Source organism: Canis aureus, chromosome 8, assembly GCF_053574225.1.
Source record: "Canis aureus isolate CA01 chromosome 8, VMU_Caureus_v.1.0, whole genome shotgun sequence".
Classification (NCBI taxonomy): domain Eukaryota; kingdom Metazoa; phylum Chordata; class Mammalia; order Carnivora; family Canidae; genus Canis; species Canis aureus.
This window is the reverse complement of record NC_135618.1, coordinates 1,906,684-1,925,397: the sequence shown is the minus strand read 5'-3', so window position 1 is coordinate 1,925,397 and position 18,714 is coordinate 1,906,684. Positions and strand designations below refer to the sequence as shown.

The window sequence follows — 18,714 nt, the reverse complement described above, 5'->3', positions numbered from 1 at the left end:
CCAGAGTTCCCAAACTGTACTGTATTATTTGGCCCCAAATATTTTCGCCCTCCAAGTTATCTGTCTACATGGAGGGCATAGGTTGAGGTAAGGCATGGTGACAAGTGACCAGGTGTCTCCCACTGACAGCCAGTCATGAGGCTTTGATGAGGCTCCCTTCAATGGGACTGAGCACACCTATTTGAAACAGACATTCTGATGAAAGATTTTGCAAGGCAGAACCAATTTCCACATTGAAAAACTAACACCCGCACCCACATTTATTAGTTCACTTGTCCCTAAAAGTAATTGTTTTCTTGTCATGTAGACACGACCTACAAACAATATAATCACGTAAAAAAAAAAGAGTATACCTGAAAACACAATATTATTCAATATTAAGGAGATGTAAGTGCAGTGACCTGTGCTTTTACCAGGACACCCAATAAAATAGTAAAACTACTGAGCGAAACTTTCTAATGATATATTATTACCCAGATCCCCGATTTGCACTAGGTATTTAAACTCTGGAAAACAAGAACAAAAGCCCCTCTTTTCACAAAAAGGACCTTAAGATTCTAAGATCGATGCAGAGCACGCAATTTTGCCCTCTACACCAAAGCCGCAAAGTACACTCAATGATAATGGTCAATTGATCATAGCTCTAGAAAATAAAATATCGGATTTCTCTTAAGGAGATATGAACAGGCAACAAAAGGAATTCTAGGCTTTAAAGCAATATATATATACAAACTATATATATATATATTTTTTTTTTTTTTTTAACTCTCCTCAATCACTACGGATTCCGTGCTGTATTGTGACTCGGTCTGTAACTGAATTGGGATTAATTTCCTTTTTTCGGTTGCACTATCCACACAGAATCTGTACCTTCGCAGTCGTCATAAAGACAGCACCTAGTTTTGTTGCCTATCGTATGCTCTGAACGTAGACATTTCTTTTTGTGTAAAAATCAGCGTTCTAAATGGCAGGATTTTTTTTTTTTTAAATTAAATACAGTACCGTGTAGGAGGGCATTCAATCTCTGCTTATTTTATTTTTCTGTTTCTTGCTGGGAAGATTATTGCTCATTAGAAGTAATAACTTCAGCAGTCCCATCGCGGTAACCGTATGCCAGTGTAGTAAACACGTTAGGCCTGCCTTTGCTGTAAGCGAGTCTGTGCAGGAAGGGGCTAAATGCTCACTTTTTTATAGATTCAATCAAAATCATACTCTTTGGGTCGCTAGAGAACAGTTGTGCGTCCTAGGAGAGGCATTCCGCCTCAATGGCTGGCAAGCAACTGAAGCGCCAGCCCATATAATGGAGTCAGGTTCTTTCTCCCTAGCAATACTTAGGCTCGATGTGCTAAGTCATTCACCTACGGGTTAGGGACTCTGGAAGAGCATTAAACAATATCCACGAGAGACTCTTATGATCAATTGCCCCACAACAGAGAGAGAAAGAAAATGCCGATCATCTATCCGGTCATGTAGTTCATGCTTCACTACATGTGCTTAGAAAGGCCGATCAAGTAAAACTAAAGGCAGGAGGGATATTCTTACAGAGAAATGCCAGACATACCCTGTCTAACCTTCTAGCTTCTATATGTCTAAGCAGCTGTTGTCTCCAGTCTGCAGGCATTTTACCACAGCTCTCCTCTCCCTTCACAGGAGTGGGCCTCGTCTTTATATCACTGTTATCTGATGGCTTGTCACCATAGTTACCCAAGTTATAGTCAGATGGTATTTTTTCCAAAAGAGCTGCCATAGTAGGCCTAGCTGAGACTGGCCTGGTTTGGGAGGCACCGTAACTCTCTGTACTGTAGCTTCTCGCAGACAACGGCCTCCTCTGGGTAAGGTTTTTAACCGGAAAACTTCCCGCCTGAGCTTTCACTTCTTGGTATGAAGGGTGTTCATCTTCGTACCTGCCATTCCTTTTCAGGAACTGGGACTCAGTCACTGAAACGCTGCTTTGGCGATCCAGCCCTCCCCTATACGGGGGCCTGCCGTACCTCTCAGGCGGAGGCAGCTCCTGAGGTTCACTGACCCTGCGGAACATGGCCATTTCTGTGGAGCTGGCCAGGGAGTCGGCCCTCCTCAAGAAGCCCGCCCTGGCGCCCTGGCTCGCGAACTGGGCGTTCACCACAGCGTCCTCGCTGACAGACGGCTGGGAGAAGGAGAACATCTGCTCCATCGGTGGGTATCCTCTGTAGGCTCTGGGGCTGACCAGGTCCTTGGCCACGTTTTTGCTGGGCTGTTGCACGTACTCAGAATTGTGTTGGAAGGGGGGCGGTATCCTCTTCTCGGCCTTCACTTCCACCGCCCCTTGGGGGTTGAAGCTTTGGTCAAACTGATAGACTTTCTTAGTCATGGAAGCTTTCTGCTGTTGGGGCCCTTTACTGCTGCCGTACGTGAGCATCTCGTCGTCCAGCATGGGGACCGACTGGCTTCGCGACATGCTGGACATACCGTGCTCCGGCCCCAACAGTTTGTCCGGCCGTTCGTGGCTCCCCAAGGGGTCGCTCCCGGAAGCATAGTTTTCCAAGGGGATGTTGTACACCTTGTACGTACCGATGTCAATCTCATCGATACTCTGCGACTTCTTGAACTTATTGGACTTGATATCCTTCATCAGCGGGGAGAGCCTCTCTGTGCTTTTGCTAATGGAGATGACGCCTTTGGAAGACTCGGGGCGGCAGTGGATCTGAGAGAAGACGTTGCCAAGACTCCTGTTGGGGTTGGAGTCGTGATACTCCCACGGCACCCCCGGAGAGAACGGACCGGGTAGCTCAGCGGGCTCTTTTAGGTGTTCTTTCCTCTCGGGCAATGGGCTGGTGGTGGGGGTGGTCTCCAATTTGGAGGGGAAAGCGGTCCTATCTTCAAAAGGACTAGGGGTTCTAGTCCAGTTCTGCCAAGGGTTGGAAGGAGGCACTTCTGTTTCTGGTGTGTGTCTGTGTGTGGACTGCTCCAGCTCCAGGGGCACGCCGACAATCCTCTCCTGCCTAATCAGAGGCCTGCGTCCGTGGGAAGACGTGCTTCTGGATTTCGAACTCAAGAGAGGATTGCTGTTGGCGTTCTCGCCCGTGGCCTCCTCTGCGACAAAGCCCGTGTTGTCATAATGGGAACCGTCAGGCCAGTTGTCGGCGAAGGCGTCACTCATGGGCAGCCGGTCAGGACGCTGTGGTAGGTTCCCCGGGGGGACAGCCTCCCGCTGGCTGAGCAATGGCTTCGAATCAAGAGGCTGTGGGAAAGACGGTGCAATCCTGTGAAGACAGTGGGAAGAGGAGCCATGAGAACCGGCAAGAGCCGGAGACGCCACGCGGCCTTGCCCAAGGGATCACTCGCCCACAGCCCCTCGGTTGACGGGGCGGCGCTAGTCCATGCCCCCGACCCCCACGCCCACCGCTTTGCCTTCCTCTGATTTGTAGTTCCTCCTTGGAATCATCACCTCCTAACATATCGTGTACGCATTTTATCATTGTGTGTTGTTGAGCGTCCTCTGCCAGGCTATAAGCTCACGAGGACCGAGATTTATTTATTTTTTATTTATTTTTTCTCTTCAGGCCTGGCAGAGTGCCTGGCACAGTGTAGGCATCAAAATACACGTCTGTTGGATGATGACATCAAAGAAAGAAAGAGAGAGGTCTTCAGTAAAGGTCCCGAAACTTGTCTGATAATCAGAATCACCTGATTCTTGGTCCCCCTCCCTGGAATTTCTGGCTCAGTTTCTTTCCAAATTATCGGTTAAGAGTATACCTTTCTTATAAATACTTGATCTGTCTAATGAACCCAAATTGTCTTCAGAGAACATTTATTTGAAGGCCAGGTACTGAAAACACTAAACCCACTGTGCAGGGAGCACGTTTTCCTAGGATGTCAGTTATATTATACCATGACTTTTGGTCATTGGCTTGTTTATACCAGTGCCTCCAGTATTTCTAGAAGATGCTCGTTTTTCTAGGTTTATTCTCCCCGCTTGCACACTCATAACATTGGATTATATATTTGCTATCAGTAAGAGAAACACTTTTCAGCGCTTTGGCTAAATTGAAAAGTAGTACATTTAGGAGGAACCTTCCAAAGTACCTCATTAATCTCAGCTTATATCACAAATAATGAACTTCTAAACTGAAAGAGTTAAGATTTGTATCATGGGCACTGATAGGTAGAAATAGTCATCCATTCACTACCAAAGAACGCATCGCTAACAGTTCTGAGGTTATCAGCAAGCCATGAGGAAGGATCATGGGCGCCCCACACCACACGCTGTTGGATTTGCTGTTTGCACTGTAACCCACAGCAACAAGGCACAAAACAAGAGAATCGGCACTGGGTAATTACTACCTCACTGGGTCACTTTTATTGTGCTCTTTGGCTTTTGACTTTTACCTGTAAAATGGAAGTAAGGTAGAGTAGGGATCATTTTGGAAAGATTAAATACTTTTGCTTACATCCTAACTTTCCCAGGTGGTGATAAAACGAGGGTGATGATGACATCGACGATGATGACAGCAATGAGGATGTTATTGACTATTTACTCCGTACCGGGCACACAAGTGCTTCCCATGCATCTTAGTTTATTCCATAAGCCCATTTTGGATGGGGAAATGCCCACGTGTGTCATAAATAAGTAGCGGGCAAACAGGATTCTTGGTTTCAGCTTTTTAAGATTTCTGTCCCTATCATCTCAACCTGATAATCTCCTACCGTCTCTCCCTTAAACAACGGTTGGCTGTATAAAATGGATTCCTCCTCTCCTGGAAAGCCCAGGGGGACCGTGTTTGCTTATCTGCCCCTTCCAGCTGTCTTCTACACCGCTCATGTGCTGAATGCAATTCAAAAACTAAGATCCCGTTTTTTAAAAAGTTGCTGAAAGTAAGCACTTGGGAACAGAAAGAAAGGGAAATTCTAAACACACCTGTTACCCCATAAAGAATTATGTACTGCATCTTTAGTTGTTGTCTGCAAGGACCCCACTTTAACCCGGGTGTTAGAGGATCCTGAGGAAGCCTGGGAAGGCGAGTAGTCTGAGTAAGTGCCTGAGGAAACACTGTTATTCAGACAGTGAGTTTTGTCAACTTCAGACTCATCAGTTGATTCTGAAATGTAAAGGGGAAAATGTTACAATGCTATGAACACTGACAGTAAGAAACACAGAAAAGCAAGTATGAAAACCCGAGAGCGTAACAATGTTAGGAATATATATTTGTCAAATATTTCGATAGACTATGGTGTGTCATACGTTACAACTGGTGATTCATCATGCACATGCATTTGTGGCATATTTTCCACATCAGGTTCACAGTGTTACCTTTTTTGTCCTTCCCTAGCAGAACAAGTTTGGGTGGGTACAGAGGGGTCTCAGCTAATGAAGGGTGAAGTTCCCCAATCCTCATTTCATTAGCTGGATGAACAAAAGAATCCTGAGAGATATAATAATATAGGACAAGGAAAGTAAACATTTAAACATTGGTTAACCAAGATGGCAACATCTTTATTTGGCTCAGATTTAAAGATGGGGCTCTAGGATTTAAGTCCCTGTGGAGCATTGGGAGAAACGAATCACGTGTTTCTCTGAAGTCAGTACTAGAATGTTTTGTCTTTCTAATTTAAATGAGTCCATTTTGTTCATCAAACATTTTTTGGATGCCTGTTTATATGCCTGGCACTGTGCAAAGAACTGTAGAGTTTCCAAAGAAAGACAAAATGGCACCCACGGCCCGTGGAGATTCACCACCTAGGTGGGGAGATGAGATACATCTTCTAATTACACAGGACTGAATGAGGATAAGCTGTATGTGAGTCTGTGGTACGTACGTACATGTGGATGATATGTATACGTGTAACAGTCTAAGGGGGGGTCTCCCGTAAGAGTTCTCAGAGCAAAGTCTATCACGGACCAACTGATTTTTTTTTTCCTCATCAGCCATGCTCTGCACAAATGGGTCCTCTACATCCTGCTCTTACCGCCAATCCCCCTCTTAACTCCCACTGTTTCCCAAGTGATCTTATCCTCAGTTTCTTTAGTTCTGTCCTAACTTTTCCTAATGTTTTCTAGTTTCCTCATGATTGATCTAGCTTGCTAAATCTTCATTCTAAATCCATTCACTGAGTGTAATGAGCAACACTGGTATAAGAATAAACTTTATAAAGACAAATGAACATGTTAAGAAGCCTATGAATTTTAAACTTCTATGATTAAAATTGTTATTTCCAGTTAACCAGATAGTGAGAGCATTGGGGGTGGTAAAATACTAAGTTTTCACTTTCTTTTATGTATAAAAATGTCTTGTCTATGCCCATGGGGAGGTAGTGATATCAATTTATGCGTAACAGTTATCTTTATGTCTTTTCTGCCTAAACCTTAGGCTAATTTGAATTCAAAACGTTATTTTCAGTTTTCTCATTTATTGCTACTTGTTAAGTTTAAAACATTAATGCCACACATTTAGAAATAGTTTGTTAAATCAAAGAAAGAGTATACTTGAGCACAAAAGTATAGTAAGTGCAATGTATGCCAACTGATAATTAGTGATAGAAACTCTTAAAAAATTTTCACGCCCCACATAGTGAGTGACAGGCTCAAGTTTTGGGTGTTACCAAGAAACAGCTACTTCTTTCACTCCTGGCTTAAATTCTATTTTTTGGTTTGGTTTTGGTTGGGTTTGTATGAGAATATTTGCCTGTAAAAAACCTGGGTATATGTCTGATACTTATTAATTACTTAAAAAATATTTCTAGTCAACCCTTTCATTTCCTACAAGTGAATTTTGAGACTCAGCGAGGTCCCTGCTTAAAGGATTAATTAGATCAAGATCCAGCATAGAGGCAGGATTCTCAGGTTCATGTCCAATAATCTTCCCTTATATTGCCTCCTAGTGAGCTCAACTGTGAGCACAGTGTAGACTTACAATCCAGTTCCAGATAGGCAGAGGGATAGGAAAGAGTGTGGGGTTGGTGGAAATTCTGGAGATGAAGAGGGAAATCTGTGTTTTCATGGATTTTGAAGACCATTTCAAAGGCTTAGCATAAGAAACCTAATGATAAAGTTTTAAGGTGACAGAATAGAGTTAAAGTCTTTCCACGTCTTTGTAGAAATTTATAAGTAGAAGCAGACACAAGTTTGAGAAATTGTACCATGAAAAGGCATAAAATATGTTAAGGCTTGTCAAAAATGTTTCAATTATAGGGTGACATATTTCTATTCCATTCCTGCTTCATCATTTATTAATCAGATTATCTTGGGCAAGTCAGTGTACCTCTCTGTACTTTATTCAATTCATCAGTAAAATGAAGGGAATAGATGATAGGAATTAATGTTATTTTCTGTCTAGTACTAACATTCTAGGAATCGAAATATAACTTATTTGTTGAAATAATACTTGAAAAAGGAAATATTTTTATGACTCCTGATACCGAAGTACAGGAATTTTATTTTAGTCAACAAAACAAAGAATTGTACAAGCATAGAAGTGTAAATACAGGGGTGCCTGGGTGACTCAGATGGTTAAGCGTCTACCTTCATTGGGCTCCCTGCTCAGCGAGGAATCGCTTGTTCTTTACCTTCTGCCCCTCTGAATTATTTGGGGACCATGTGCACATTTTATATTTCTTTTCTCTCACAGTGGTTAGCACAGTGCTAAATAGATAGTTGGTGTTTAATCAATGCAACAAATCGATGCTGTGAAATGCAGATTTGTAAAAGAGTTTCACGAACCTAGATTTTTGAGAAGTAGGTATAGAAACTTCTAGATGTACTCATACCAGTTATGTTTCTAATGAAGATTAAAGAGTGATAACCAAATTAGCTGAAGGGTGGATGAGAGAGTAGAGGCGGCATAAATGTAGTTGAATTCTTTTCAGACCACACAAACTGATAAATATCTAGTTTATTCTAAAATATAGGAATTAAGTTTTACATGTCTAGATCCAGAAAAGATAAATTTCAAACTTATCTCCTCTTTGTCATTGTTTATAGTAGTGTTTCCTATAAAGGTTTTAACCCAAAGACAAAAATAAGCAAAAAACAAAACAAACAAAACAAAAAAACAAAACAAAAAAAAACCCCTCTAAGTCTCAATAAGGATTTTATTGAAATTTGCAGAGAAAGAAAAAAAAAATCTTTGTTTAGTCTTTTCTAATGACTCATACAATTAAAGTTTGGAGTAGCCAAAGAGTAGAGTGAAAATGATATCACGCACTTACTGGCAGGGCCTAGCTGAGTGAGCAAGTTTTTCCTTCTGTGTGTATTGGAACTTTTGGAGCTGTATTAATAATTTTAGGCCATGAGGGTGTCATTTACCTGTAATTTATTAAATGCAACCCTCATAGTTTGAAAAAGTAGAGAGACTCATTTATATTTTAAGGAAAAACTGCACTTATCAGAGAAGATCTAATCATTAAAAAAAACCCATATAATTTAGTAATTCCAAAAAATCCAAACCACACTGGCAATTACCAATAACCTTGAAATACCTCCACTGTAATCTCCTTTGGGGCTACAGGCCACTTGTGTTCATATTTTTCTTTCACAGTTTGCTCCGTGTTAGCAGTTGGATTTGAATTCTCAACACGCACTCCATGGGTTGGCTTACCCACCAGATTTTGAACAGATTTTACCATATTCTTTAAATCCTCTGGGTAAGGAGTTGGATATCGTTTTAGGTTTATTTCAACCTAGAAGTTTATAAAAAAAAATTTAACATAAAAATACCTTCGGCAAACATGTTCACAAAACTAATCCATTTTATGTGCAGTAGTAAAACCAAATGCAATATAGTGAGTGCTGAGCTGCTGAGAAACTGTACTGTAGAGTAAGAACATAGTGTTCTTTCCACATTCTGCCCTCGTGGGGCTTCCTCCCGCCCTGCCCACCTTCTAGATTAAAAACAATTTTGGGATTATATTCTATCTTCAGACCTACCCTGCAGATCGTTGAAGTAGCAGTAGGTCCAACATATGAGTGACTGGCAATCCGGAGATTTTAAGCATTACTATCAGCTGCTTTTATACTTTAGAGGCTATTCCTTCCCTATCTTAATTATTTATGATTATTTTCATGTTAATAATATCTTTGGAATATCAATGTAGATGATAAGAGGAGACCCCAAAAGATTTACAAGTAGAGATTTTGTATTAAAAAAATGGGGGAATTGACAGTATCTGCTACCAAACATGCATCAGCTCTGTGTTAATCAGCATGTTATATCCAAAGGTCAGGTAGCTAATTCTTATTAATACCTAAAAAAATATATGCTTCAGGGTGGCTATTATATTTACTTTTTACCCAAATAAAGTAATATGCTTTGTAGGTAATGTCTTAAAGTAAAAAGGAATTTAAAAATTGAGGAGATTTTTCTAAGATAGTCTAGATAAACATGTAAACTTTGGCTTATATTTACCCAGATATTTATTTTCATTCTTGAATTCATTTTTTTGCTTTATCGATCTGACTTGAGGGAACATATATATTAACGATTATTCTTCACATTTAATTTAGAGAGAGAAAATATGAGATGCTTCCAGATAGACTATCCCATTATCAGAGTATGTAAGATATGCTTAAATTGGAATAAATACAAATTATCCATGTGATTTAAAGGGAGTGAGAAGAAAAACAAGGAACAGATTTATTTGGCCTGGCTTATTCTAACCATCATGACTTTTTGCATCTGAGTAGAACCAACTTTACAAAATGGAATGGTCTATATGATTGTAGTGAGTATATGTGTGTGGAAAGTGTGTGTGGGGGTAGGTTGGGAGGAGGGGAGGCGAAAACAAAGCTGAAGAAGGAAGGCGTGGGAATGAAAGAGGAAAGGAGAAAGTGTGGGGGCACACACATCGCCACCCACCCACACCCATGTAATCCATGGGATGTAAGAAACTATGATGGTGGTACAGATCTGAGGATTGTAAATATGAATTCAAACACTTTTGCTCATCTGCAGTTTTAGCAAATCCACCAACTTTGTTATATTTATCTTCCTCGTGGATCGTTTTCCATATCAAATACTGGGATTGGACTCACTAGATGACTTCTAAATTTCCTCGTAGTATTAAAAACATAAAATTATTTTTCCAGTAAATTTTTGGAAAGCTGATGCAAAACCAGATAATTTTGCTAGTATAAATATTGTTTTAGTCTTTTACACTCAAACAAATAAGAATGAAATTAATAATATATTGACATAAAGCTACAAAAATATAACCCAGGAAAAAGTTAGACTTCTCAGAAAAAAAAGTGTAAGTTGTTAGAATGTAATATAAAGATAGCTCAGGGTACTTAATTTATAATGCATTCTTAAATAAACATAAAAAGAATGATATCCATGCTAGACAAAGTCCATTGGGATGCATGCATTCTTGGATCTGCTGTTAAGTTGGTATTAAAAATGTTCATCACAAATTATATCTAAGTTTTAAGTTATATTGTTGAACTCATTTAACAGTATTTGACAGCGAAGGGCTAGAAGTCAAAAAACTACATTTAAAAAATATAGATTGTAGAGTGGTATGGAGATTATGCCAATTATGAACATCTTTAAATTTTTAATAACCAGTGGTATATGAATGAAAAATAATTCTCATGTAGGGCATTAAATTAAAATTCTATGTACCTTAAAAAATCCTCAATGTTAAGATTACACTTCTAAATGGAATCAAAAGCCAAAAAAAAAAAAAAAAGAAAAAAAAGAAAAGATGTGTTCAATTGAATTAAATTACACATTGAATAATGTAATCTATTTTTTGTAGATGCTATGTCTCATCTGACAATTAGAGGACTATTTACTAAACTAGATGACTATTTACTAATGGCCACAGTGCCAATATTTTCTGGTTATTTTATAAGCAAGTTAATGTGATATTTTGGTCACATCACCAGAATATGATTGGGTACTTTATCTCTGAAAAATATTTAAATTTAGAAACAGAAGCAGATTTGTCAAGTTAATGAAGCTTAAGCTTTAGGGCCTGCCACCTGCATTGGCTCTTTCCAAAGCCTTGTGAGAGGCCATACTTATTTATTTACTTGGTTATTTCATATCCTTTTCCTTAAAGAGCCTCCTATCCAAGCTGCGGGAGTTTCAGGTCTTATAAAACTTGGATTTGTTCCACGTAGACAGTAAGCTCCTTGCTTCCCATTTACTAGTCTACCAACAGAACTTGCTGGACCTGGGGTCGGAAGACCTAAATTTAAGCCACAGATTTACTCCCAACAAGCTATCAGCCACTAATCTTTCTGTCCAGTTTCTGCTCACGTAAAATGGGAACGATAGTATCTTTAGTTAATCTAGAACTAAAATGAGATAACTGTGAAAGTTTCTGAAAATGCATAAATTCTATGCGGAGATTAGATACTATTTTCTAAAATCAGATTCTACGTAGGTATTTTTTAAAATCTGAAGTTTTTGGCAGTTTAGATTCTACTATATATGTATATAAAAATACCAATCGACTCGCAACTGTTTGGACTTTTTTTTCAGTTTGTATACAACAACAGCTATCATTTATTCAGTATCTACCATGTGCCAGGCACATGCAAAATGTTTCATAGGGATATTTAATTTATTAATAGCTATTTATATAACAAACAATTTTTATTTACCATATAGATTTAAATATAAACAATAAGTAATTATAATTAACGTTAAATATTTATAATTAATTATAATTAAACATAGTTTAGATTTTATAACCCATTGTAGGATCTGTTCCTATTCACCTTAGAATAGGGCTCAGACTGTGTAAGTTCCTTGCCCAAAAGCCATACAGCTATAGGTAGCAATGTCCAAATTCAAACTCAGGTCTTTGACTCCAAAGATTATGCTACAGAAGTGTTACTTGGCTCAAGGCTATTCTCTGTTATAAGTAAAGCACATATTTGTACAAACTTGTGGAAGAAATAGTGTGTGCAAATCCAAAATGTAAATTTTATTGAGTTAAATAATAAGATAATTTCAATTTTTTAAAACATAAAGCTAATTTTATAATTTCTTTTAAAATGAAAATATATTTTATAATTATTATGTTTATAAGCTCTGTAAAAGCATATTTTATACCCTTTTACAGATTGTTTTGCCTACACCTCCTACTTTTTAACTCATGTGCAGTGCTTCAGAAATGAGTAAACATGATCATAAACACAATGTGATCAATAGTTCCGTAATGCCCAAATAAAAAGCTTCTTTATATTTCTAAATACATAGGCTAGAAATACTCCCTCATTCTAATATGAGATGGAGAAATATGTAAATTCATTTATGATATAAATAGGTGGGAAAAAAATCGTCAATTGTTTTTACCAAAATGTTGTGTATATCACTCACCATAAAGTATTTGTTCATTTTACATATACATTTTATTAAAATGCAAGATTTTCACTGTAATGTTACTTCATTTTAATTTTAGAAAAATAAAAATGTTTCACAACATTCTATATATCTCAGATCTAAAAAAAAGTGCAGTAAATGCAAATAGCAGCTGCAAGATGTTGGAGACTCTCAAAAGTTTAGCAATGGAAGAAAGAATTCATATTAATAGCTAGGGCATTTAGAGATGGTATCTTGAATTCTCAAAGAACTGTGGTTTTCTTATATAATGATAAAATTCTAATTTGGTTTGACTATAAATTCCAGTAAGAGAAGTAATAGTTTATGTTTTGATTACTGATCATTAAATATCTTATTCTGGGAATTAATCAGAACCTTTTACACAGAAAGGAAACTTACAGCAGTTTGGTAGGATTCTCAGCTGGCCTTATATTGCAGAAAGAATATAAGACACAGAATAAGAATCTAGTTCATTACATATGGATGGTAAGGCTTACTAAAACTGTAGTGTTCTTTCACAACCCATTAAGATATATATATTTTTTTCACTGAACTTTTTAAATACCCAACCCACTGAGATAAGGAAGCCCTATTTGCCACAACTCCCAAACCAATCTTCTCTTACAGGAATTCTCATCATCTGTGCCTTCAAATTAGAGGGAAGTTGATGCTTTTCAACAGATGCCCATCTTTGTGCTCAAAGTCCACTCTCAACAAATATCAATTCAAATCTCATGTTATTTTAAGAATCAGGTTTTTGTTATTTAATCTCCCTCTGAATTGATATACAAAGATGTGTGTGCGTGTGGGGGCAATTTGGATTTTATCAATAGTGTCATCAACATTCTGCCCAACTATTGGTATTCCCACACTTTAAAGAAAAAATTTTTTTTAAAAATAAAGGCATAAATAAAAATGAAGCACCCAACTCAAAAATCATGCCATATATCCCACCATTAGGCACCTTATTATTGATGTTCCCTCCCCTCTGACTTGGTTCTCTCCACCCCATTGCCAATGTCAAAGAATAAAACCTTAAATTGAGATCAAACACTGGCAATTGGATGGTTTCTATAGGATCAACGTTTCTTACCCCAAATCATGCAGAACATACCCCATAAACCACTGTTCCAAGGTTGCCTCTACATGGGGGATTCTCCTACCCCAAACACCTAGGCCTACCTGTCTGCCACTTAGAGAGGGAAGAGTGGTGGATTGTGCTGCAACTGGCAATGGAGTACACATGCTCCTTTCCTGCTGGAGGCCACTTATACAACCCCATGCCAGCTGTGGGTCATTCTGGGGGACGGGCATATCTTGGATCTGCTGATCACACCTGGCCCATGGTGTGCAGCAATCGCCAGACAGTCTGGCAGGTTGGAGAGTAATCCCACGCTGGCCCCTTTCCCAGGGGGCTTGGCAGGAGTGATCCTGTGGGAGAAGGAATCTCCATTTTCTGGGAGAAAGAGGAGCACTGTAGCAATACTTTCACTTTATCATTTTTCTACTCTTGATTTTTTTTTTCACTCTGGGTAATGCATTTAAAACAACCATCAGAAAATTAGTTTGAACTCTCTCTAATAAAACAGTACCAATATCAATATGAAGCTAATGGGTCACAATTTCTTCACACAAGGCAGCATTCGTACTACACTACACAATCTGTAAGTAGGGCATTATACTCTAGTCCATTTAGAAGTTGATGGCATAGGTCAGTGGTTCCTTTCTAAATTTTATGTAAATGAAAGGTAAAATGGTGCTAAATTTAATGTATATGTAATGAACCAGCAAAGTGTGATTAATTTAGTGTAAGATTGCTGTATATTCCATTCATCATACTTCCATGATGATTTATTTAGAAGTTTGTTTGTGTTCTAATTTGTCCAATAGCCAGTGGCATTGGAGATATTCAAATTAGTCAAAACCAAGTGTTTGAGACTTTTGAAACACATTGTTTCACCAAAATATAAGTAAATCAAATATAAATAAGCATAAAGAAAATGTAATCTAAAGTATAATGGACCTACTCTGATTATAAACAAACCCGACCACATAACACACAAACAGGGCTTCTAAATAATAATTCCCATTTACCATATTTTATGTTTTCATTGACACATATACCAGAGTATATTAAGTGTACTATTTTCTTATTGGATCCTTAGAGTATGGATTTTTAAGAATAAGTATGTAGTTTTTGACATTCAGTGAAGTAAAAGAATGAATCAGAGGTCCAGTATAGAATGCATCATCCATTGGTTCTAGATTTAACATATGAAATCTTAAAAGAAGAACTGAAATGTTGTAAGGGTCTTCATTTTTAGTTTGGCATTGCTTTTCCTAAGAATTCACAAGTTAAAAAAAAAAAATGTTTCTTTGGTTATTAGGTAGCACTAACCAAGCATCCAGAAACATTTTTTAAAACCCAAATCTTTAACAAAACCATCATTTTGATTTGGGAATTCATTTTGGATTTTCCACAATGATGTGGAGGTAGGCCTTGTCAATTACCTTACTGTCTAAATCTAGTAAGGTTCCAGGGTGTGTTGATTTAAGAAAAAAGTTTAGAAAATGTGGGAATGAGGGGACAGAAAAGAACACATTACACAATCTAGATCTATTAATAGGATGCACATACAATCACTTAGGCAATTAGTCACTCAGAGCGAGAACTGTTAGTATCCATGACGGTAGAAGTACACAAATAATACTAGACAAAATTAGTTGGAGATTCAAGATGTTGACAGGATGATAATAGGAAGATCTGATGTGGATAAAATCTGTTCGGACATTTCAAATCTAAATAATGAAAAAAATATAGATTTTAAAACTCATCTTGTTACTTAGATTAGTTCCAATAAAGGATTTAAAAAATATATATATTCGAGGTGAAAAAATTGAGGATCACCTGCTATTAGGCACTTGCCTCCTTTAAAACTTGTTTTCTCACTTAAGAAAACTCATAAATTCTTCTTGGATACCCTAGAGACATAAAATCTTTCAGAGATTTTAAAGCCAATATAATATATTAATCCACTGGCTCTCCTATGAATGTACACTTTGGTCTCATAGGGTCTGTCCGGTGCCTTGCTTAGTGATTAAAAGAAAACCTCGTCAGCGTTTCAAGAATATAATCATAAGATGCTTAGATTTGTTTGTCTTGGCTCTCTCTCACCTTGAATCTCCTTCATGTTGTTACTCTGGAAGATGGGGTGGTGGATCAAATTTGCTCAGTCAGAATTGGGACCTGAGTCTCATTCTGAAGCACACAATGCTTCTCAAATTATCATCCCGCTATAATGAAAGGTACCACCAGGAGATGGGAAGGTGTGTTTGACCTTCAAGCACAGGTCACTCAATTTGTCCCAAAGTCTATTTTAATAATAACAATGGACAAACAAAAGTAATGAGAAGAAAGAAGAAACAAAATGAAAAGTTTCACCTTAACTTTCCCAGCATTTTCGTCATCTTCCTTTTTTTCTTCAAATTCAAAGGCAACAGTCATGCGTTGTTGTCTCTGCTCTTCCCACAGTGTAGGGTTAAAGCTGTCACTGTCTGACTGGAAATCTACAGTTAGATTCCAAAGTATTATTGCTTTTTTTTTTTTTACATGAAGTGTCATTAATAGAGCTTAGTACACTATGCAAAAAAATGGCAATAGGTACTACAAACAAGCACAAAAACAAAAAAAAAGAGGGGGGAATAAAGAGAAAGAAAGAAGGAAATAAAGAAAAAGAAGAAAAGAAAGAGAGGGAATAAAATTCCCTTGATATTTGTTACATGGTTTTTTACACCTTAAGTCAAATTCAGCTTTCCTAAGTACATATTAATTATATATCAGGATTACAAAGTTTCCTAGTGCAGAGAATGGGCTCTCCAAAGGATGATAATGATATAATAATAATGATAATAATAATAATAATAGTAATAATAATAAAGAGAGCTGACCTATACATTTTAAAATATGACCTTTTTAAATCTTCACACTAGGACACCAGTGGTAGTACTAATACATCCTCAGTTTGTTAGCGAGAAAAATACAGCTGAGTTTTAAGAGATTTGCTCCAAGTTCTCTGGGCCAATGCAGGATTCTATCCCATTTCTGTGTGATTACAGAGCCCATATGCATATTTGTAGCCACTAGACTCTATCAGGATTTTATAAAAGATACTACATAACATTGGTTTTTCAGATTTTATAAAAGATACTACATAACATTGGTTTTTCAGTAAAACGTATAAGATAGCAAGCTTTTCTTTTTGGTGTATGTGGTTGGGGAGTAATGGAGGCGGGCTTGTTTTTAGGTGAACATATCGAAATCTAGTCTTTAATATTACTGTCTTAAAACTAGTCTAAATATGTCTCAAATTAACAGGGAAAATAAGTGGCTTATCAATCTTCAATTTATATTGAAGTGTACACTAATAGTAATATCTTCCTTGCCAATATTAAATGTGAAGATCACATGAAAATGCAAGACAAGTACTTAGTTTGGGCTAAATTCTTTCCCAAAAGATGACCTTTATCATATACCTCCTTGTTTGTTGCAAAGGATTCTGAAAATTCATTTATTATACTTCTGCCTGAAAAGCCAAAGGGTGACTTGCTTAAAGTTCAAGAGAATTTTTCTATTACCAACTCTCCTTTCCTCAAAGGAAAACAGAACAAAACAAACCCAGGCTAATTCCTTAATATCACACCTTGCTTAACTAGATTGACTTCATTCACTCCCTGCAATAAATGAGGGATTTAATATGCAAGGCCATATTTCAGAAGTGATCAGCAAATCTGAGACTCTTCACTTTTCCATGAATTTTTTGGAACGAAATATTTTGACAATCTAAGGATACTAATATGAAAACATAAGTTGCACGGATAAAAACAATTCTTACTCTGTTTTTCTTATAGCATATGTAAACATGGTGACTTTTCTTGCATAAAATCCAAAGATCAATTTTACTTAAGTCTGAAAAAAATGGAAACAATTTTTCCTTTTCCTACTTTTGTAAGTCAAAATTTGAATAAAAATATTCTAAAATATCCCCAAATAATTCACTTATGTTTATAAGTCAAAGACTAAGGACATTTATTATCTCTGAATCTATAAACAAATAGTTTCTTTTAAAAGTTGTTCTCATGCAAGTGGATTGGGTGGATTTAATCCATGGGTGGATTAAAGTGGGTTTACTCTTCTAAGAATTGTCAATACTGTAAGACTGTAGAAAATACGTGTGGCAGCCTGTCCTGGGTCGGGCTAAGGAGCTTAGGCAGAGTTCCAAATGGTAAAGGACAAACCTCCTGTAAAAATTTTATGAAATTTGTCATCATAAAGGATAGAAGGTTTAATTTTAAAAAAGGTTTAGGTTTTCAACAAGTATTCCTATCATCGCTACGGACATCATTTAGAGAAACTTAACTTGAAAGGGAAAGAATGATCATTATTTTCAAGGCATCTCTTTATGGTTGACTTAACATGAAATAATGTGGGGCCCGGGATCACTGGACTAAATGTTTAAACTGTGTTCATGAAATTGGTGAACACAGAAAATAAAACAGTTCGTTGAAACTTCCTTAAGATCAGACCCTTCTTAGCTCATGTCACTTAGCTGGATCCTATGTTTTGCATTCCACCAAGCGAAGCTGTTCCTAAAAATCAACATTTTCATATATGAAGAGGGAGAGTTATGTTTTTGGAATTTTATTTAAAATACTATAGTTTACATTGATTTTGTATCCTGAAACTTTACTGAATCCATTTATCAGTTCTAGCAGGTTTTTTCTTTTTCTTTTTCTTTTTTTTTTTTTTTTTTTTGGTGGAGTCTTTCAAGTTTTCTGTATAGACTATCGTGTCATCTGCAAATAGTCAAAGTTTGACTTGATGATGAGATTCATGCTTAGGGTGAACCCCAGGATGATTCATATGTGTCATGTAATTATCTTTATAGGCATACCCAATGGGCCAGGATTCCTGGCTGGAGATCAGAATAAAATTAATCCCTTTTATCCATAATCATATAAGCATAGGAGAAATTTTTACTGACAATTTACCTTCATCACCACGAGGTTGCTGGGGAAACATATAGTTAGTCAATACTCTTTGCTTTGTTTCTGGATGGGCTTCAGTTTGTAAAGGGATAAGGGCTTTGGACTAGAAGCAAAGAACATATGAATTAGATTAATAAGATAGCAAATATGAAGGATGTTACATTTATTTAAGATAATGGTCAATAGTCTCGCCTCATTGAGCTGAATGAACAATTAAAAAAAAGGAAAGGAAAAAAAGTAATGAAATAAGAAAGCTAAGAACTAAGGCTATTGCTGAGGAATATTCTCAAATCCTAAGGCCTTCAAGCTGAGAGTCTCTTTTTCTCTAGTATATTCTCTTACAAAACCAATTCGTCTTCAC

General features: G+C 37.2%; 1 protein-coding gene across 9 annotated transcripts in view; it reads right to left on the bottom strand.

Moving 5' to 3' along the window:
* Positions 1-18,714, bottom strand: part of LRRC7 (leucine rich repeat containing 7) — a 495,471-nt gene that overhangs the window by 78,132 nt on the left and 398,625 nt on the right. For 5 of the 9 annotated variants that reach the window (XM_077904997.1, XM_077904996.1, XM_077904999.1 and 2 more), the window contains 7 exons: positions 18,357-18,456; positions 15,751-15,875; positions 13,491-13,739; positions 8,455-8,655; positions 5,291-5,402; positions 4,898-5,078; positions 1,562-3,242 (listed from right to left, as the gene is read on the bottom strand). In XM_077904997.1, the coding sequence (XP_077761123.1) occupies positions 1,562-3,242; positions 4,898-5,078; positions 5,291-5,402; positions 8,455-8,655; positions 13,491-13,739; positions 15,751-15,875; positions 18,357-18,456 (2,649 nt within the window). The remainder of the gene's footprint in view (positions 1-1,561; positions 3,243-4,897; positions 5,079-5,290; positions 5,403-8,454; positions 8,656-13,490; positions 13,740-15,750; positions 15,876-18,356; positions 18,457-18,714) is intronic. The other 4 variants (XM_077904994.1, XM_077905000.1, XR_013384059.1 and 1 more) reach the window with 3 other exon arrangements.